This window comes from Podarcis cretensis (genome assembly GCF_951804945.1).
Source record: "Podarcis cretensis genome assembly, chromosome: 16".
NCBI classification, from domain to species: domain Eukaryota; kingdom Metazoa; phylum Chordata; class Lepidosauria; order Squamata; family Lacertidae; genus Podarcis; species Podarcis cretensis.
The window spans coordinates 41,475,935-41,495,693 of record NC_137186.1 but is presented as its reverse complement, the minus strand read 5'-3'; the positions used below and the strand labels follow the sequence as shown (position 1 = coordinate 41,495,693).

Here is a 19,759-nt window from a genome sequence, read left to right as displayed (position 1 = left end):
CAGGCACTTCTCAATTGCAGCTCCAAGTAAAAACTTCTGTAATAATCCGGCTTGGGTGTAGCTAGGGCATGAATGGCAGCAGCCAGGTCCAGTTTATTTATATGTGGGCACAGCTTGGCACCCAACTAAATCTGATGGAAAGCCAAAGCTGTAAGTAGGAAGATCTAGGGAGTAAAGCCCTTTGAGATGTAAGGATGCAGATGCTTCCACAGGTGACAGAAAATTCACTTGACTAGCAGGGGGTTGGATTGGGTGACCCCCAGGCTCCCTGCTTCCAACTAGATTCTGTGAGATTTGATTATTATCTCTCTTTAATTTGCATTTTGCTTTGAGAGCAGCCACATGTTATACCTACAGTTTCTCTACTTAGTTTGGCTTCCTGGTGTGTCAGCCTCTGGCTTTCTGTTCAGGAAAGAAGCACTAAGAAGCCGGTGCATTTGCCCCCTGTGCCCCTTTCCTCACCTTCCTTCCCCATGAGGAAGTGCCACCAGGTTTAGAACACAGAGACAAATTGCTTTGAACCACCAGGTGCCAAGCAGGGATGGAAACCAGTTGTAGGTTTTTATGGCTGTCAGGAAAGTCTTTTAAGGGTTTCTTTTGTCCATCCCTCTGTTAAATACAGCGTGAATCTTTTGCAACTGCTGCATTAGTGCTTAGAAGGAAAGAGTGTTGTTGCCATTTTAAAAGACCCTTTGCTCTCTTTCATGCCTTCCAGGTTTCCATGGAAGCTACAGCCCTGATGGCATAGAAGCAATAAGTCCCGTGAGCTCACCCAGCAGGCTCCATGAGAAAGGGGCAAAACCATCCCAGGAGGCTGAGAAAGGGCGTGGGGCGGAGCATGACCCGCGGCTGAAGCAGCCAGGTGAGGGGACTTCCTGGAAAGGGCCACCATACACCTAGTGAACATTGGTTGCATCACCTCTTTGCCCAAAAGCACAACCAATAGCAGGAACAAGCCAACCTGACATTCTCCAGGTGCTCTGGACTACAATTCTCAGCACTCCTGACCAGCGGACATGTTGGCTGATGAGATTTAGAGTCCACACCATTTGAAGGGCACCATGTTGACTATCTCTGCTAGTCAGCTTGTGGCATTGATTTTACTAGTGCTTGCAATCTTCAGATCAAATTGTCACCTCTAAAATGTTTGACATGTCATCACTGGCTCTTGTCGTTCCGTTTTTGCCTGTCTGCCTTTGCTCGCTTTATACGTAAGGGATTATTTCTCTTGACTTAAAGGAAAGGTGAGAGCACTGGAAATGGATGGACTATGTGAATTTTAAATGAAGCAGCAAGCATCTGACCAAGATGAATTTCAGGTGTCTTAACTCCTCCTGGGCTGCTCTGCCCATCTTTCTCTTTCCTCATAGGTTCTCTTAAGCCTTCTGCAGCAGAAATCTCACAAATACAGCAGCTCCACCAGCTCCCTGAAGATCGGCAGTCTCCGAGCCAGCCATTCCAAGGGTCGCAGAGCGCCAAAGGCCACCAGCGGGTCGTCACGTTGGCTCAGCATATCAATGTAATTAGCATTAGTCACTTAGCTTCCCAGCCGATGTTGCACAGGCTTGGATGGGGCTAAAGCCGTGCTTGTTTGGAAAGAGTCCATAGCACACAAAGCCTTGCAGTCCCAGGCTAGGTTTAAGCAGAGCTCCTGTAAGCACAGTCATTTTCTATTGGAAGGAATGATCCATACAGCCCCTTCCAAGACTCATCCATGGAGCAGACTTTGTCTCTGCTTTTAAGCTCAGAATAAATGACTTGGAGGTTGCGGCATGGCTGACTCGTCCAGATAAAACATTTTCATTCAAAGTATTAACTGCCCTGCAGTTGTAGAGCATTATGTAGGACCAGCTAACAACATAAAATAACTGACTCGACTGGCAAAAATGTGAATTTATTTACTTATTATTTCATAAAATTTATACACCACTTGATTGTGAAAAACGTCAAAGCAGTTTACAAAATGATAAAACAGTAAAATCGAGAAAAAATTACAACCCTGCTTTAAAACATACAAAAGTTATAATACTAAAACAGGTTGAAGTTACCTCAACTTTCTAAGCACCTGGGTAGACTCGGCTAAACAATGAAGGTTAGAATCAGAGAGCCGGAAGGGACTTGAGGCTCCTCCAGCCCAACTCCCTCAAGGCAGGACCCTCAGCTAAAGCATCCGTGGCCATCAGCTTTCTTAAAAATCTCCGAGGAAGGAGAGTTCGCCACCTCCCGAGGGAGATGGTACCACTGTCACACAGCTCTTACTGACAGAAAGCTTTTCCTGATGTTTAGCGGGCTCTGAAACGAAGGTGCCTCTTGATGTCCTTTTAGGCAGGGAGTTCCAAAGTGTGGGTGCTGCCAGTGTCTTTGCTTGTGAATTGAAAATGTCCTCCTGTGTGTTTTGGTGAGCCCTGGAGCTCCCTGGAAGTTGCTCAGGGGTTCCTTGGTGAGCAGCTCTGGAATGGCAGGCAAGTTTCCTTGACAGCCAGCCTTGCCCACCATTGCAGCTGATCTTTGCCTGCCACGCACAGCTGCAAGCAGGGAGCTAGCTCTGTTCTGCTGTGCCCTCTCGGTCCACACAGGGCACTGCCAAGGCCCACGTGGGCACAAGAGCATTCAACCTTAGAACCAGGGGTAGGAATCTCTTTCATTCCCTTCTGGGCAGCCTCCCGTGAGGCATCCCAGCCAGAAAAATGGGATTTGAGGGGTGTGGCCTAGGTGTGTGCAATCTGGGGAAAGTCCCGAGGGCCAGATAGAGGGTTGGAGGGCCACATATGGCCCCTAGGCCTCAAGTTGATAAACCCTACCCTGGAGCACACTCCAAAGTCCAGACATTGTTCCACAGTGGGCACACAGGCTTTCATTGAGGAAAGTGCAAGTTTGGAAAGGACTGCCTGAGAGTGATCCATTCTTCCCCAGATAAGAGATCTGGTTTTCCCTACTACATTTTTGGTGAGGAATCTCTTCTGGCTCTGCAACCCTGCAGCCCTCTGAGTTCCTGCCCCTAGAAAAGAGAGGGGGGAAATGCATAGATCCCCTTCCGGCACCTGCATGGGCCAGATTGCAGCCCACCACCCACACAATTGGGGCTCACACAGCGCCTTGGAGCGGGAGCACTCGCATGCCCCCTGCATGTTCAGCCTCTCTCATAGCAGGCTGCTTGGAGCACACAAGGAATGATCTGAAGACAAAAGCAGAGCTGTGTTCTCTTCTTGCAGGAGGTTATCACCCAAGACTATACGCGCCATCATCCCCAGCAGCTGAACTCCCACATCCAGACCCCTATGTACCCCTTCCCAGGGTCTGTGCTGGATCTTCGGCGAACTCCTAGTGAGGCTTACATGCAGCAGCAACAGCAGCAGCAGCAGCAAATGGAGCACATCCCTGCTTCAAGAATCTCCCCCGAAAGTGAAGAAAGCAAGAGGTGAGCCCACTTCATCCCTGTCTCTTTGCCATTGCCTGTTGCTTGCATTTCTCTCTCGCCCCATTCTGATACTACTGGTGTGTTCCAGCCAAAGTTACAGAGTTGAAGGCACAGGGTTCCACTGAAGCAAATGGGGTTTAAGATCAGGGAGATTGTGTCCAAAGCTCAGGCAGATATAGAATCCAAACCCAAAGGAGTACAGGTATCGTCAGTGAAACTGGGGACCTTGGGAGAGGCAATATCCATGAGCTGCCACACATCTCCTCACCTCCTCCTCCCCCAGGAGCAAAGGAAGCTGGGTGCAATTCCTGTCTGCGGGATTCTAGCTCTGCAAATCACAGTCAAGCAAGGCCGGCCCCCTCCCAATCTGTGAATGATAGAGAAGGGACTTTATTGGGATCCTTCGAGCTGAATCATCCTCCTTGCCTTCCATACACCCCCCAAGGCAAGTTTCATAGGAGCACAGGAAGCTGCTAATGCGGAGTCTGTGGAACCTAACTTGACCAGCAGTGGCTCTCCGAGATTTCAGGCAGTCCTCTGGAGGTGTCGGGGATTGGACCTGGAAGGCCTGTGTGCAAAGCTGCAGCCCTTCCTCTTGTACCGAATCTCAACAGTGAGGGGGTTCCACAGATGTGGAGCAACAACTGAGAATGCCATCTGCACGCCTTCCTCTTACAAACTCTGTGCACAGATGCCACGGACTGGAGAATGCCCTCTGAGTGTTGCTCCAGTGAGAGGCACCAGCCAGCAATTTAGGGAGCACCTCATTCAAAAGGCCCAGCAGTTGCAGGACTTGGAGCTACAGTTTATATTCTGATGCAATAGAAGCTCTTGTCTGTTTTAGACTAGCAGTAATTGGAACTGGCGTTATTCTTTCTTTCCCCCTTCTCTCCCCAGAAATCATTTTGCAAGCTTTGATTGAGAGCACCAATTGCCACAATCACACTCATACTGTATAGTAGTGTCCAGTTTCAACGTAAGGGAATCGCAATAGGATATGGAGACGAAAGCCCAGACTGTTTCAAACCTTGCAGGAGTGGGGTGGTGTTGTTTTCCCCAGCCTTCCCCATAGCGATTGTCCATTTCTTCCAGTGCAATTCTGTCACTTTTCTGCCCACTCTAAAAATTGGGGTTTTCTGCCCCACCCCTTCACCTACACCAGCTCTTCTGTGTCAGAAGGAAAAGAGAGGCGTGTGGTTCACACATACTGCTGCTTCCTTCCTCAGGTCTCCTGAGCAGATCAGAACACCTGCTCTGAACAACTGCATAGAGCCCGTCTCTCCACCAGATGGGGTGGGAGAAGCCGATCACGTGCGAAATGCCACATATCCCATCCTGTATCGAGAAGGGGAACAGCTGGAGCAGAGGTAATGGAGGCAGCAGCTGGGCTGTCCAGCGGGAGTTTTCGGAGGATGATCCCGCCTCCCCACTCCACCCATTTTGTATTCCCCGCTGGGCAGCCAGTGATTTTTGCCGTTCTCTTCCAAACAACACTAGTTCTGTGGTTGGGCAATCAGGATTTTCAATTGTGCATTGAATGCTGGACATCCCAGCTTGGTTAAAACCATCTTCTAAAGCCACGTAGCTCTTTCAGAAACCAATCATTCAATGCATCCAGCATTGATTAGGGAAAACAGATGGGATCTCTTTAGATCAGTGGCATACTTAGGCATGGTTGTGGGAAGCATAGGAAACTACCTTACACGGAGTAAGACCATTGGGTCCATCTAGCTCAGTATTGTCTACCCTGACTGGCAGCAGCTGTCCGGGGTTTCAGCCCAGGAGTCTTTCCCAGCCCTACCTGGGGATGCTGGGGATTGAGCTGAGGGCCTTCTCCCTGCAAAGCGGGTGCTCTTCCACTGAGCTCTGTCCCTGCTAACGGGGCAGCATGTTTGCTCACCTAGTCCAGCTGTGTGCATTGCGTACCGTGCATGCGGAACAGTGTATAAGTGAGCTAGGTAGGTGTGCACGTGTGTTTGTGTTAGGGCTCATCCACACCTCCGCTTGTCCCATGTCTAGAAAGCTTGGGGGGCAGCAGTTTTCTGCTTGACCCACGGTTTCTAGGCCTAGGTCTGAGTGGATTTCCCTTTTCCCCTCTCATTAAAAACACATTCTTAAGCTTAAAATCGGAGCAAACCCGAATTGCCATTTTCCATAGGAGGAAAGCAGCAGGCTGGAGAACATGTGGAGCAGCCTTTGGAGGGTACTCATTACCCTTCCAGGAACAATCAGTCAAACTCCCTTATTGGCGTAGTAAGAGTACGTCATATACATGGATCAGAACACAGCACAGGTGACAAAACATAGTTGGAGGTACTTTAGGATAAAACTGTTCAGACGTTGTGAGATGCAAAAGTGGCTCCTAGGACCTTTGGTGATGTAATTTCATGATGTCACTCAAAAATCTTGCCACATTCTCCACAACATCATTCCTACAATTATTCAACAGATAGATCACCCCCTTCCAGGAACATGTATTACTTTTAGCATGAAATTGCTAGTGGATTAGGAGGTTGGGCCACTTGTTATTTTAGAGAGAAATCCTGGGATACATTTTGTGATCAGGGCTCTCTAGGCCGAAAATGATGGTATCAGGATTCCAACAAAATCAGTTTGATGGGCTTTCAATTGTGCAGGATGGGCTCCAAATCTCCAGGAAACAACGTGCAACCACCAGCCTTCTTCAGCAAACTGACAGAGAGCAATTCTGCTATGGTGAAGTCCAAGAAGCAAGAGATAATCAAGAAACTGAGCACGAACAGCAGGAGCGAGGCAGAGTACAGTAAGGACTTCTCTGGGCTGGGATTTTATTCCTGTTATCTGTGGGGACAGGGCAGGAGCAATGAAGTGATGGTTACAGTTGGGGCTGCAATGTTCAGTCAGTTAATCAAACTTAATCAGCTAAACTATTCTGATTGACCCAAAGAGTTTCCCTGATGAACTGGTCATCTTATTTTTATTATTTTTATGCATGTACATGTAAAAGTTGAATATTGCAAATGTCATTTTTAGAAGGGATATTTGAGTATGAGAGTGAACAGGGAATGCCATGGCACATGCATCAAAATATTAAAAGGTAATTACTTCATTACAAATGCAGGTTTATTCAAATATAATCAAATAAATTAATTGACAAACAACATCTCTTGCCCACCCTTCACTACAAGGTCCCAAAGTAGATTGCAACAATATAAAAATAAAATCAGGTAAAACAGTTAACAGATCGGAAGAAAAGGGTGGCCTTAATTAAAGGTAAAGGACCCCTGGATGGTTAAACCCAGTCAAAGGTGACTGTGAAGTGCGGTGCTCATCTCGCTTTCCGGCCAAGGGAGCACTGGCATGCTTTCAAACTGCTAGGTTGGCAGAAGCTGGAACAAAGCCATGGGAGCTCACCCTGTCACACAGATTCGAACCGCCAACCTTCTGATCAGCAAGCCCAAGAGGTTTGGTGGTTTAGACCACAGTGCCACCTGCTCCCTTATGAACTCAGGGCTCATCCATACTGTTGTTTAATGTGGATAGTAAGCTTCTTATACACCCATTAATTCCCTGTTGTTAATATAACCCACCCTCCCAATCACTGCCTTCCCACACTTTCCCTTCCCCCAGTTCAGATTTTCCCATGGCCTCTTTGTTTCGGAGAATCCCTGGCATGAGAAAATCCAAACTGAGGGAGAGGAAAGTGTGAGAAGGCAGTGATTGGGAGAACGGCACCATGGAGTCACTGGAAGCTTAGTATCCACATTAAGTGGCAGTATAGAGGAGCCCTGGTTTCATTTGCTCAGAATGTCATAAACTAATGAGTGCTGTCAGTCCTGCCTGAATCTGGCTCAACCGCACCTTAGACAGTTACAACTTCCCTCAAAGCATCCTGGGAACTGTAGTTTGTTAAGGCTGCTGAGAGTTGTTAGGCAACCCCTATTGCCCTCACAGGACCCCACAGGGATTGATTCACTCTGGAAAATGCAACTCTGTGAGGGGGACAAGGGTTTCCTAACATCTCTCGGCACCCTGGGCAAACTACAGTTCTCGGGATTCATTGGGAGGAGTCTTGACTGTTGAAAGTCATGTGATCCTGCTTCCAATGTATAGTGCAGGTGGGGCCTCTGACTCAGCCAGGTGGCTGCTTTCAAACCTCTAAAGAGCTCAGCCCTTCCTGGAGTCCCTGTGACAGTGGACAATTTGTATTAGAAATGCTTCCCACCTGCTCATTAACTACAAATTGATCTGTATTTTAATGTATCCTAAAATGCTAAGTAGTCACTTTCAATTTTATTCGAGCCACTCTTAGAACAATTGTGTTGGACAAAAGAGTTAAGCGATGTTCCTCTTAATATCTCCAGTATCCCAACTGCATCATCATGGCTTCTTCAAGGAGTGGCAGCGAGTTCTGCAGCCTCTCGCTTGTGTTTCCCCCCATAGAGGTGGGAAATGAAGAAAAATGGGTAGTGCCTTGTATTAGGCAAGGTGTTCTGTACGTTCAAGGACAACAAACCCAATTCCATCTTTGCTCTCCAAGATAAAAAGTATTGGGCTTTTATGCAACTCCTCCTGTTGGAATGATTGGGAGTTTACAGGAGTTTGAGTCTATAATTAGCCGACCTGGGAATGTGACTTGTGCTTGAGGTTCTCTCTTTCTCCCCTCCTCCAGATGTCGGGCAGCCTGGAACAGAGATCTTCAACATGCCGGCCATTACTGGAACAGGTACAGCTGTGCTTCCTCTCCATCCGGCGTCTGACACTCCCATTCCACACAGGACTCTGCAGATGACAAATGTCTTCAGATAATTTAAGCATTGCAAATGTAGCCATGCAGTCTCATTGGGCAAAGTGTCAGACTCCTGATAACGCAGCCATGTTCCTGAACAGCTGTACAAGACAGCAGAAGAGAGTCATGTGGAAGTAGTGGTGGAGGGAGCGTCATTTGCCATTTTGTATGAGACTGGTTGTCAAAGAACTCCCATTAAGGCACCTGTGTGGAAATGAGGAAGTCAACCCAGGAAGGCAGAGTGGGGAGCAAATCATAGGCTGGATTTAATTTAATGTTTTATGTTTCTACAAAGAACATTCTTCCTCTTCCATATCACTCAGTCTCTCTTAAAAGTTTTGTTTTATTTATTTTGGCTCCTCTTGCCCTGGGAATGGTTAGCAAGCCACTGACCCACAATGCCGCCTCTGGTCTTTGTGCATTGCCGCACCTTAACTGCATGGCTTCTAATGACTCACAATCGCAATACCAACACACACACACACACACTTGTTTATTCAGCCTGTCTCCCATATAGAAGTCCTTTTGTCCTCACAGCCTCCACAATCAGAAAGTGGAATCAAGCTGGAAGGATGAAGATTGGGTGGCAGAGTTTGGATTTTGGGAAATCCAAGCAGCACAGTAGAAGGAATGGGTTGTATCCAGTATATGCCCTCCCGACACTTAGACCCACTGAAACTCATGAACGTGACATATAACTTAGTTGGATACAGCCCAATGATTCCAATGTATACTAAGGATGGAAAAGATGACAATAATCCACTTCCAGATTATATATCAGCAGTTTCTTCTGTGAGGCGTAGAAGTTGGGCATCACCTGCCTCCTTCCTTCTGTTTGGCATCCTCCTTTTTCTAGTGACAAAGTTTGTTTTTTGGTTAGAAAGGATAAATTTAGAGGAATAATAATAATTTTATTATTTATACCCCACCAATCAGACTAGCACACGTAAAACATAATAACATGCCAAACATTATAATTAAGATATGTTTGTGTGTGTGTGTGTGTGTGTGTGTGTGTGAGAGAGAGAGAGAGAGAGAGAGAGAGAGAGAGAGAGAGAGAGAATGAATGAATGAATGAAAGCACTGATTTTAAAAAAGGATGTTGGCAAGGGGGATCCTTTGAGGAAAGGGAATTGACAAAAATCTGACTTGAAATATCTATATCTATAGATAGATGATAGATAGATAGATAGATAGATAGATAGATAGATAGATAGAGATAGATATTATTTATACCCCACCCATCTGGCTGAGTTTCCCCAGCCATTCCTTATATTCAAATTTCTATCCCTTTCATTTGGATCAAGATTATTTTTTGAAGGAAGACTGTCATATTGATGCCCACCCCACCCGAAGGAGATTAGCTTTCCTGGTTGTCCATGCCAACCTGCCCAAGTAGGAAGGTGAACTTGCCTGCACATCTGGAGTGGAGGTCTGTGTAATATGGTTGTCTGCGGACATCCAGCATCTCACTGACACTCAACTGCAAAAAAGTGTTTTTGGTGACATCTGGAAGTTACAACATCCCGCCCCTTTCAGCAAGGCTTATTTCCAAGCAAGTATGCTCAGGAACGCAGCCTGAAATGTTCTTAGCTCGCATGCTCTCCCTGGGAGAACCTTTTGCAGGTCTGTAGCGATTTGCTCTCAGAGCATTTTCTCCCATATAAACATCACTTGTGCTGTGAGAGAATGTGGTTAACACTGCTCTTTCTGCTGCTCAGGTCTGTGTTTAAGTGCGTCCAGAAGCAGTGATGTCACACAACTGAAATTCCTCCACTTCGAGCAAACAGAGCCTGTCGTGTCATGGCCTCAGTTAAATGCCCTGTTCCCTGGTGATTTGCATGAGCCCACATGTTAATGTTTCTTCAGCTCATGCTGCTGGGCAGGCACCAGGGGACGCATTCCTTCCTCCTTGGGACTGCTCTGTGTCTGAAGGGATTGGATTCAATCTGTTGAAACTATGACTAATTTAGGTCCATTAATTTCAGTGGGTCCAATCTAAGTAGAATTTAGTTGGAAGACAACCCAAGGTTTTCCCACTGGATGTGAAACTGTACACACAGCCCTCAGTCCTTTAGTCTCTCTCTGTGTGTGTGTATGTGTGTGTGTGGCATTCCAGAAACAAAAATCTGTGAGTAGTTTCTGCTTCCTTTTTGGTGTCCCTGCAATCTCCTTGGGGGCAGGCGAGGAGCTGGCTGTGCCAGGGGGTTTGGGGGAACCAAGAAGACAGCCGGACAGAGTTTGTTGCTTTGCAAGAATGTGCTGACTGTTTGTTTCTTCCCTTCTCCCTTGTCACCTTTCCTCCTCCTCCTCTTCCCACCCAACCCAATTTCTTATTTGGTTTCCCGTTTCCCCCAACCCAATTTCTCCCCCTCCCTCCTTTCTCCTTCCCCCTCCTTCCACACCTCCCAGGGTTAATCAGTTGTAGGAGCCAGTCGGTCCAAGAAAACTCCAGTACCAACATGGGGTTGGAGGCAATTATTAGGAAGGCCCTAATGGGTAAATATGACGAGCAGTGGGACGAGCGCTCTCCTCTCAGTGCCAATGCTTTTAACCCTCTGAATGCCAGTGCAAGCTTGCCCGCTGCTATGCCTGTAACCACTGCTGACGGACGGATTGACGACATGCACTCCTCCTTGCCAGGTCTGCAGCCCTCCCCCCTTTGTTGCCCTTTTCGCTGTGTTATTAAACCCTCTCTTTGTGCTGTTAACCCCTCTCTCTTTGTATTTTCAGTGGTTTTCGTGTCTCACCCCCACCCCAGATCCTTTCTCTTTAAGCTTTTGGGCATTTACTTTCTGTTCCCATTTTTAATTACACCGATTAATCTCAGTTCCTGGCTTGACAAGAAGCACTTTAATTTGTTAGGCTGGAAGTGCCATTTTGCTTCCTCTGAAACACTGACCATTGGTGCTGTCCTTTCTCTCTCTTTTTGATGGGGAGGGGTGCAATTGTCAGAAAGGCTGGGGGGGTTGGAGATGCTGGGGTCATGGAGGAAAAGCAGGAAATCCCCCAAATCCTCTTCCAGGCTTGCTGGGAAGGGCCAGGATAAGTGAAGGGCGGGTGCAAAGGAAGGGTGTGAACAAAATACATTTGTATGGCTAAGGGAGAACTAGGTGTTTATGTTCAGGTGTTTTCTTAACATCATGCTGTCAATATACACATTTACAAATGCAGACTTGCGAAAAGTGTGTCCATGGTTTGTCTGTTTGCTCCTGCCTTTTGTTTGTTATGTCCCACCCTCAGAAAAACAGAGAAGGAAAGGTTTCCTCTTCCCACCACCCACGTTGCCTCACCTAGTACAGCAACAGAGATCTCGCAGCACAGCAAGTCAGACTATGGCTTACTGGGACCGCACAACATGTGGGTGCCAAGGGAGCAGCTGGCAGCCACTTTGCTCCTTCCCAATCCTTTTTACTGCCATGCTGAGCTAAGCCACAGTTCAGTTCAGCATATCGTCTGAGCCAGGGGCCTGTGGTTAAACACTCTCCTCACTAACCAGAAGCTGAAACCATGAACAAACCTTGGCTCCAACTCATGGTTAGTGAGGAGAGTGCTTAATCACAAGCTCCAGTTCAGGCAGACAGCCAAGTCAAACCTTGACACAATGCAAGAGTAAGAAGGACTATCAAGCAGCAAAGCTGTTGCAAACTCCTCTCTGGGAGCCCACACATCTTTGCAATTGTGGCAAGCCATAGTTTGCCTTGCTGTGCTGAACAAACCATTTGTGCATGTGAAAGCAGCCTTTTCCGGATGTATTATATGCCAGACCAGGAGCTGCACATCCAAGTTGCAAGTGCTGCCTGTTTGCACCATGTTGGCTTTCCACAGAATGTGCATTTGGTAGCACATGCCCGTGCAAGGTGCCTGTTTGGGTGTGCACCAGAGGATGTGTCCCATTAAAAGCAGCATAGTGCAGATAACTCACACTTGCGCTAAGGTGTGCATTAGATCTTGGAGATCTTGTCCTAGTTGTTCCCTGTCCCCAAAAGGGAACCAAGGCTAAGTGCCCACAGCCTTAAAGAGGGATCTCTTTCCATGAATCCCTGACATCTATCTATTAGATGCCAAAAGGAAGGGACACACCCTATGATGTGCTGGGGGAGGAGGGAGGAGTTTTCATTTTGCCTGATGGGAACCTGAATCTAGTAGCGGTTTGCCCCCATCGGCCACATACTGAATTCGCGGCCAGTTTTTGAGTGGGAAGGATTTAATACCTGTGTCTCCCAGCTTTCTAAATCTGCCCTGCTATCTGCTCAGCATTGTTTTCCTCTTCCTGTCATTAAAGAGCCCCTTTTAGGGCATCAAGCCCTCCCTAGTCATGTGAGAACACCTGGCCACCATTTGGTTGTTTGAATGGTTCTTCTTTTGTCAGGAGGAGGGAAGCCAAAGATTGCTGCCAGAGCCAACAGCCGCAAGGCCAAGTCGCCAGGACCAGGCCTGTCCTCCTCTGAGAGGCCACCATCTGTGTCATCTGTTCATTCAGAGGGAGACTGTAACAGAAGGACACCTCTCACCAACCGCGTCTGGGAGGACAGGCCGTCATCTGCAGGTAACAAGGGAAGGAGTCTCTTTGTGCCACGTTGGCTGCATCTAGTGGCTGGAAACAGTCAGGAAGCACTGTGGTTGGTGTTAGCAAGTACAAAGATGTGAGGAAATGAATTTCAGGGGGCCAGGGTCTGCAATACAAGGGAATTCCTCTGATGGATTCGTACAAGAAACCCTAATTGTCTTAGCCAGAACTTTCTTAGCTGCTTTGCCTTGACCATCAAACCAACCAAGCTTTGTTGATTATTTGTAGTTAGTGATTGCAGAAGTTATCAAATAGGGTCTGAGTTCTGTTACAATTTGCTAGAAGTCATCAGCAGGATTTGAAGACCTGGTCATAAAAAATTGACACAAACTCGTCAGACAGTTGCTATAGAGTGTATCTCGGATAGCGCTGCTCAATCTGTGAGACGATTTCAGTCTTTACACGCCCCGTATTTATCCACTCAAACTTGCAGATTCAGTTGTAGGTATGCGTTCTATTAGAGGACACAGGGACGCTGATATTGAAAAGTGATCGCTTTCTGATTGTTCTAACACTTCAAAAGTGTCCACAGAAATGAATAATGAAGGTGACAGGTCACCCTGCTGTGGTTTAGCCAGCCCATCAGTCACCTGCCATGCAATGCAAACAGGCTTAGCCAGCCCATGCTGCAGCAGTTTTCCTCCTCAAACCAGCCTTCAGTTCAGCTTACTCTAGTCATGGTACCTCATCTTGCGAGAGCTTTCTCGTTGACCCAGTTTAGATGCTGCTGGCACTTGGGAATCTCTGGTTAAACTGCCCAGCACCTGCTTCCCAGTTATATGGCGGAAAAAGCTAGTCATAGCTATGTTCTCCAATATACACCTCATGGTTGCAGCACTGGGGACCAATTCTTATAGCAATATGTTGCATGCATGACACAACTCACATACTGCCTGCTCTCCTCTCCTCTCCATTCACATGCAGTGCAGGCTAAGGTCTAGCATCTCCAGGATGGGAATGCAACCTGGTCACCTCTGCTCCCAGCAAGAAAATCCAACACTCTTCTAAAGAGCCTGTACTGAGGTTCTCCCTCCCCCCTGCCTCCCTCCCTTTCTCAGTGGGTCATATTGGGGGGGGGGTTAATGGTTTGATTATTTACTCTGCTTTTAAAAATATGTTGTAATCCTCTTTGTGGGAGTTTTAACCCTTAGAAGCAAGCCAGAAATCTATTAAATTAATAAAGTGCCTTCTAGAGACGTGAGAGTAATAAATGCTAGGATCAGTGCCACATTTTTGGGAAAGTGTGCAAGAAAGAAAAGAGGGAGGCTGCTTCCTTGGGAACAAAGAATTTGAGACCTTCTGGGCCAGTGGTTGGCCAACTCTTTGACCTTGCCTTGTCCTCCTGTCTCAACGCAGGTTCAACGCCATTTCCATACAACCCGCTGACAATGAGGCTTCCCACAGGTCTGGTGGCAGCTGCCCCACCACCGCCTGCCTCCGTTCCGCAGGGCAACTCCAACAGCCAGCACCACGGCTGGGAGGAGGAGCCCAAGCCGCTGCTCGTCTCACAGTACGAGACCCTCTCGGACAGTGAATGAGGAGGGAGAAGAGGAAGCGAGACGGAGAAAAAGCCCAGCAACAAATGGACAGATATTGATAGGTTGGCTGTTGAGTCAGCCCAAGGGCCTGGGGATTGTGGCTGGCTGTCGCAGAGTGCGGCTGTCCTAGGCCAGGTGCAGGAGCAGCACTGTTCCAGTCAGCTGATATTATTTGTCACATCTGGAAGGGAGTTGGGAAAAAAATCTCTTCAGTTTTAAAGCCTTAAAAAAAACAAACCAAGAAAATGGAACCCATCCCAATCCTCTCTCCCAATTTGGTGCTGATACCTTGAGCCATTGCAGCAAGAAATTAAACCAAGCTAATGGGGGGGCAGCCGTGGGGAGCCCTGAAAGCTCCCCCAAGGGACTGTAACCAGTCGTTGAATCTCGGTTACTAACACTCAGGGGATTCCAATTCTGTCCTTCAGCCCAGATGAGAGAGGGGGAACGGGGGGCCCATGGGGAGAAGGTGGCGTGTGCTGCTTGCGTGTTCCCACCTCTGTGACCCATCTTTCCTCTGCACACTGTAGTGGCCTGTTAATCCAGTACTTGAAAATAGGATTCATTCAGCCGCCCCTTCCTTCAACCTGCCTCTTTTTTTACCTTCACGAGGGGTTTCACCCATGGAGTCGCATGTTGGTCGTGTAGGGAGACAAATCAGAGCAGCCCTCTGGAAGAAAGTGTTGGTTTCTTCTGTTTCTCACAGTTAAATAAGTTTGTTTCTCTGCCCCCATAGAGATATATGGAGGGGAGCTTCACCTGAACTTTCAACAAATACAGATTCAGGCAGCAATGCTCTGGATGCAGGAGCCAGAGGACAAGCCAAAAACAGGAAAAGAAAAGGAATGATTCCTTTGGAGAAAGGAATGCTGGGTTTGCATTGTAATTGAAACAAATTCCTCTATATTGGCATTAGCTGCAGATAGAGGGGGGGAGTGGGGGAAGCAGCTGTTTTGAATATGTTGTTTCTTCAAAACAACGCTGTGTATATGGTCTACAGGGTATATTTTTGATACCTTTGGCAAATGATGTGTTTGCGCAAGGAAGGACGTTAAAAACAGTGTTATATGCTGCTTTTCGGTCTCTGCTCCTGTACAAAGAGGATTTCTATGTTGCATGCCAGCTTTTGATGGGTTTGTCCATTGTATGGAACTGTCAAGAGGTAACAATGTTCCAACAAAATGGTTCTGTAATTCAGTAGAATGTATTAACTTAGTTTTTTTAAAAAAGAAAAAGAAAATGAAGAAGTATATATATATTATATTATATATATATAAATATATAGTCACAACTGTAGGGCCCTTATTTGCATAGTTAACACTCCAGCATGGAGATAACATGAACACTTTTCAAGTGAGATTTGTCTCTTTTGGGAGCAGTGAGAGAGGCCAAGACACTCACAGGAAGTTTACATGTTTTTGGTGTATTGCCCACAATGTTCTGCTTTTCCATTTGTGGGTGTTTGCTTCTCCCCCCCAATCATAACACTTTAGACTTCCTTTTTTGTCCTATATATATTCTCCTCCTTTTTCACACATCATTTTCATTCTGTCCCCTCGAGGGAGCAGATCTGGGGAACAGCTTCTCTGCAGGAACAGACAAGAGTCGTGTTTTCATAAGCTGAGTATTTTGACACAGCATCCAGGGAACATCAACATCACAGCACCAGAGTTTTTGTACTGTGTGAGTTTCTTTCTACAGTGAGATTTGCTATTTTGTTTTCCTTCTCACCCATCTTTCTCCCACACACCTCCCAGTTTTGATGATGAAACTGTTGCTTGTTGTTTGCTAAACTAGTTAAGACACAAAAATGTGGAGGTTCCGTGCAAGAACATCTACTGAGAGAATCCATCTCATTATCCTGTAAGCCTCTGCTCCTAAAACACTTGTCCGCAGCAGAGCTACAGTTCTTGCAGAATGACACTGCCCTGCCTCCATTTCCATGCCCTGCAGGGCTTTGCTGGTTGCTAAAGGTTTGCAAAACCAAAAATCCCCAGCACAGGTGTTTGGCACAGATCTACCACCATTCAAACTGCTCTGAAGAAAAGAGCCAGGACATTGGCCAGGTTAAAAGGCAGGGCAGAGGAGGAATTCTAGAGCCATGTATGGTCTACCTTTCCAAGTGCTGCTTCCTCTTAGCTCAGCTCAAGTTGCATGTGGATTGCAGGAGATTAAAACAGCACAGCCACCCTTCCAAAAGACCGCTTTGCGAACATGTACCCAAACTGGACTCTGAAATCCAGGGTCAGGAGAACCCAACAGGCCACACCAGAAAGGGAGTAGAAGGTGCCTTGAGCTTGCACCCGGGGCCTTCTCTTAATGCCCAGTCCTTCCTTCTAGAGGCCCACCTGAGGATACTTTTCTCACTGGGCAAGAAATACAGTCATGTGCATTCCCCCCCCCCGACACTATTCTGTATATTGTACTTAATCTGTCTGCATAGACAGTGAAACAATTTGCTCATCAGCTTATGGGAAATGTCATAACCCAGAACCGAGCCACAGTTGTGTTAGTGACAAAACAACCACCAAACCAGTACTTCGTGCCTGCATGCTGTTTTGTGTCACTTCATCTAATTTGCATTGTTTTATCATTTCACATACACCACCTTTGAGTGTTCTTAGCAGAAAAGTGGTTAAAGAGTTTTATACTGAAATATACTTAGCCGCATGTGCCTAAGACCATTCTTGCAAGAATGCCAGCGATACGTGCTGCTTCAGTCCTAGCAAGACCTGAAGTTTTACCACTTTGGGGGTCGTCAATGAATGCCGCTTAAAATCCTGGCTCTGTCACAAGAGCTACAGTTCACAGTAGTGAAACCTTTAAATCTTTCCCAGTGACAGAAGGCCCACTCACTCCACTCTGACAGGGAAAGGGACGCCCCCACAAGCATGACTGGATGCTGATTGTGCAACATTGGGCCCAATAGCTTGCGGAGAGGTGAGACTTGGCTGGGATTACACCCAGTGTCAGCAATAGCCTGTTGGCACAGATGGAGTTTCTGCCAGTGACTGTTCTGCAGTGTAATTGACTGTCAATCTTAACATGAAAGCATCTCTCCTGCCATCAGTTCATTTAGGTCAAGTCAGTAACTCACTCTTACACAATCATCCTAATTTGCAATCAAGTAATAACTGGAAAATAGTGCATGTTTTGCCCAACAAACCCAGTGATAGATGAAGCAGCATTTATTGTATTTATTGGACACTGGCAGTGTTAAGTTTACCTGCACAGCTTCCCTCTCCTTCATCCCTGTCGCTTCCAGCCACTGCTTTTCTTATCTTGGGGGTGGCCTCATACAGAGTTTTTACCTATGCAAAGATAATCTCTGTGGAGTCCATGTGCAGGGAGAAAGTTTAGTTTACCACAAGCACAAAAATCAGAAAGCCAGTCCGTGTGTGACGACTGCTTGGCTTGTGCTTGTGTTGCTTCTTACATCATGGGATACATGCTTCTCCCTACACTCAGATTATCTCCATGTAGGAAAAACATTGTGCAGGGTAGGTCTAAGGTTCTTTGTGCTTTAACCAGTATTTACCCTGATCTTTTTAAAAATATCCATATTTATATCACTGGTCCAAATGCCCTTGGCTGTGTTTTTTTTAAAGTGACATACACAGACCACATTTTTGTAGACTTGCTGCCCACAAAAATTTTGTCTTACTCATCACAGAACCATTTGCACAGATCAGATAGGATTTGCTCACAGCTGACGAGGTGGCAAGAGATTTTATTGTGGTTAGACCATATTGAATTTGTGCCGCTTCACGTAGCCTTTCCTTGACCGACACGTTCACAGTTTTGGAACACCATCTCTTGCCACTGCTTGCAAGTTGAGGTCATGTGTACATTCCACTAAGGGATTTAGGAATAGCCCCTCCTCCCTTCCAAAAGGTTATTCCCGCATTACCAGACATTGTACATTCTCTGTACATGTGTGTGTGTATATATTTATATATATATATACTCTTGGGTTCTGTGTATACATATTATTCCATTTGCGTGTGCATGTATAAGAAATACATACACACATATTTTCTTTGTGCCTGAATCAGTGGCCTGGCACATATCCATGTGTGTACTTGCACGCACAAGCCAGATCTCGGTAAAACCTAACTCACTACAGTTCAACCAAATGCTGATGAGCCTCGTCCCCATTGACTGTTAGCTCTACGTAAGGTGAGCACCGAGCACTGTGTGTTAGCTTCAAAGGAAAGCCATCCTTCATACACAACTGTCTGCATAATTTGTGTCGGTTTTAGTGACATATAGATCTCTATTGTGCTACCTGGCTATGATTTTTTTTTTTATTAATTGTGCAATCAAGAAAAAAGGAAGTTATGTTAAACTATTAAAGTTTGAAGTGTTACCAACTTTGTAATTTGTACAAACACATAAAAACAAAAAACAAAAAAAGAGATTAAAAGGACAATTTTATTGTTTGAAATGTACAAGGGGGAGGGTGGGAAAAGAAATCTATCTTTTGTACAACCAAATTGTGCATAGTTGTTTCAAAGCAAGTTGTATGATAGAATGGACTGTATATAGAAACTGCTAAGTTGTAAATATTTATGCAGCTTGCTCTAAAAGGTTGGGGGTTTTTTTCTTCTACTGAAAGTGAAGTTTTTGTTGACTGTTGTTATTTTGGTTTTTCGCTCTACATGCCCACTAAGCAAGCACTGTGGGTTTGCAGTGTCAGAGCACTGCCTTACTGTTTAAATAAAAAAAGAGAGGGGAGAAGCTTATTGCCAGCAAAATGGAGCTCTCATGATTCTTGTGTGTGATGTTAAAAATGGCTGTTTCATATGACAGGATGGGGCAAGGCATGCAGGAGCCCTTATCACTGAAGCCAACCGGGAGACTTGTGGAGCAGAGCAACTGTCTAAAGGAGGAAACAGGCACCTGCTACTCTAATGCTTTTATACTATTTCATTTGGAAGACTTGCATGTTTTCCATGGGTGCCACTCATGATAGCTGTGCCGTTTGTCCGTAACCTTTGGCATACCAGTTGCTGGGAGCCACAGGAGGGCCTTATGCTTATATTAAAATCTGGAAGCTGTGACCCTAAAGCAGGACTAGGGAACCTGTGATCCCCTGCAGATGTTGGTGAATTTCAACTTGCATCGTCATCCCTAATCATTGGCTATGTGAACTGAAGTTCAGCTCAGAGATTGCCCAGCCCAGAGCCTGGAAATGCAGCATGGAGCAGCTTTAAAACACATTTTGCATAGCACTTCCTCAAGTGTTGTTTCGCATGTTCACAATTTGAAAGCTGCTAGCATAGCTTCCTGGATTGACTTTGTGCCTCAAATTAAGCTGTCCTTTCTTTCATACCCCCAGGGAGAATCCAGAAATGTAGGCAGCTCTGTTTATCCATTCTGTATAATTATATGGAAAGTGTATTAGTCTATACACACTGAGAGAGAGAGAATCTTGCAAATAACACGTTTCCTGAATCTGCTAG

The 19,759-nt window shown here is 46.2% G+C and overlaps 1 protein-coding gene across 24 annotated transcripts in view; it reads left to right on the top strand.

Moving 5' to 3' along the window:
• Positions 1–19,051, top strand: part of NCOR2 (nuclear receptor corepressor 2) — a 352,014-nt gene extending 332,963 nt beyond the window's left edge. For 21 of the 24 annotated variants that reach the window (XM_079957706.1, XM_079957722.1, XM_079957725.1 and 18 more), the window contains 9 exons: positions 716–862; positions 1,371–1,519; positions 3,213–3,418; positions 4,645–4,785; positions 6,055–6,200; positions 8,070–8,123; positions 10,599–10,829; positions 12,559–12,735; positions 14,113–19,051. In XM_079957706.1, coding sequence (XP_079813832.1) covers positions 716–862; positions 1,371–1,519; positions 3,213–3,418; positions 4,645–4,785; positions 6,055–6,200; positions 8,070–8,123; positions 10,599–10,829; positions 12,559–12,735; positions 14,113–14,294 — 1,433 coding nt within the window. In that variant the 3' untranslated portion in view covers positions 14,295–19,051. The remainder of the gene's footprint in view (positions 1–715; positions 863–1,370; positions 1,520–3,212; positions 3,419–4,644; positions 4,786–6,054; positions 6,201–8,069; positions 8,124–10,598; positions 10,830–12,558; positions 12,736–14,112) is intronic. The other 3 variants (XM_079957718.1, XM_079957709.1, XM_079957711.1) reach the window with 2 other exon arrangements.
• Positions 19,052–19,759: the final 708 nt, after the last annotated feature.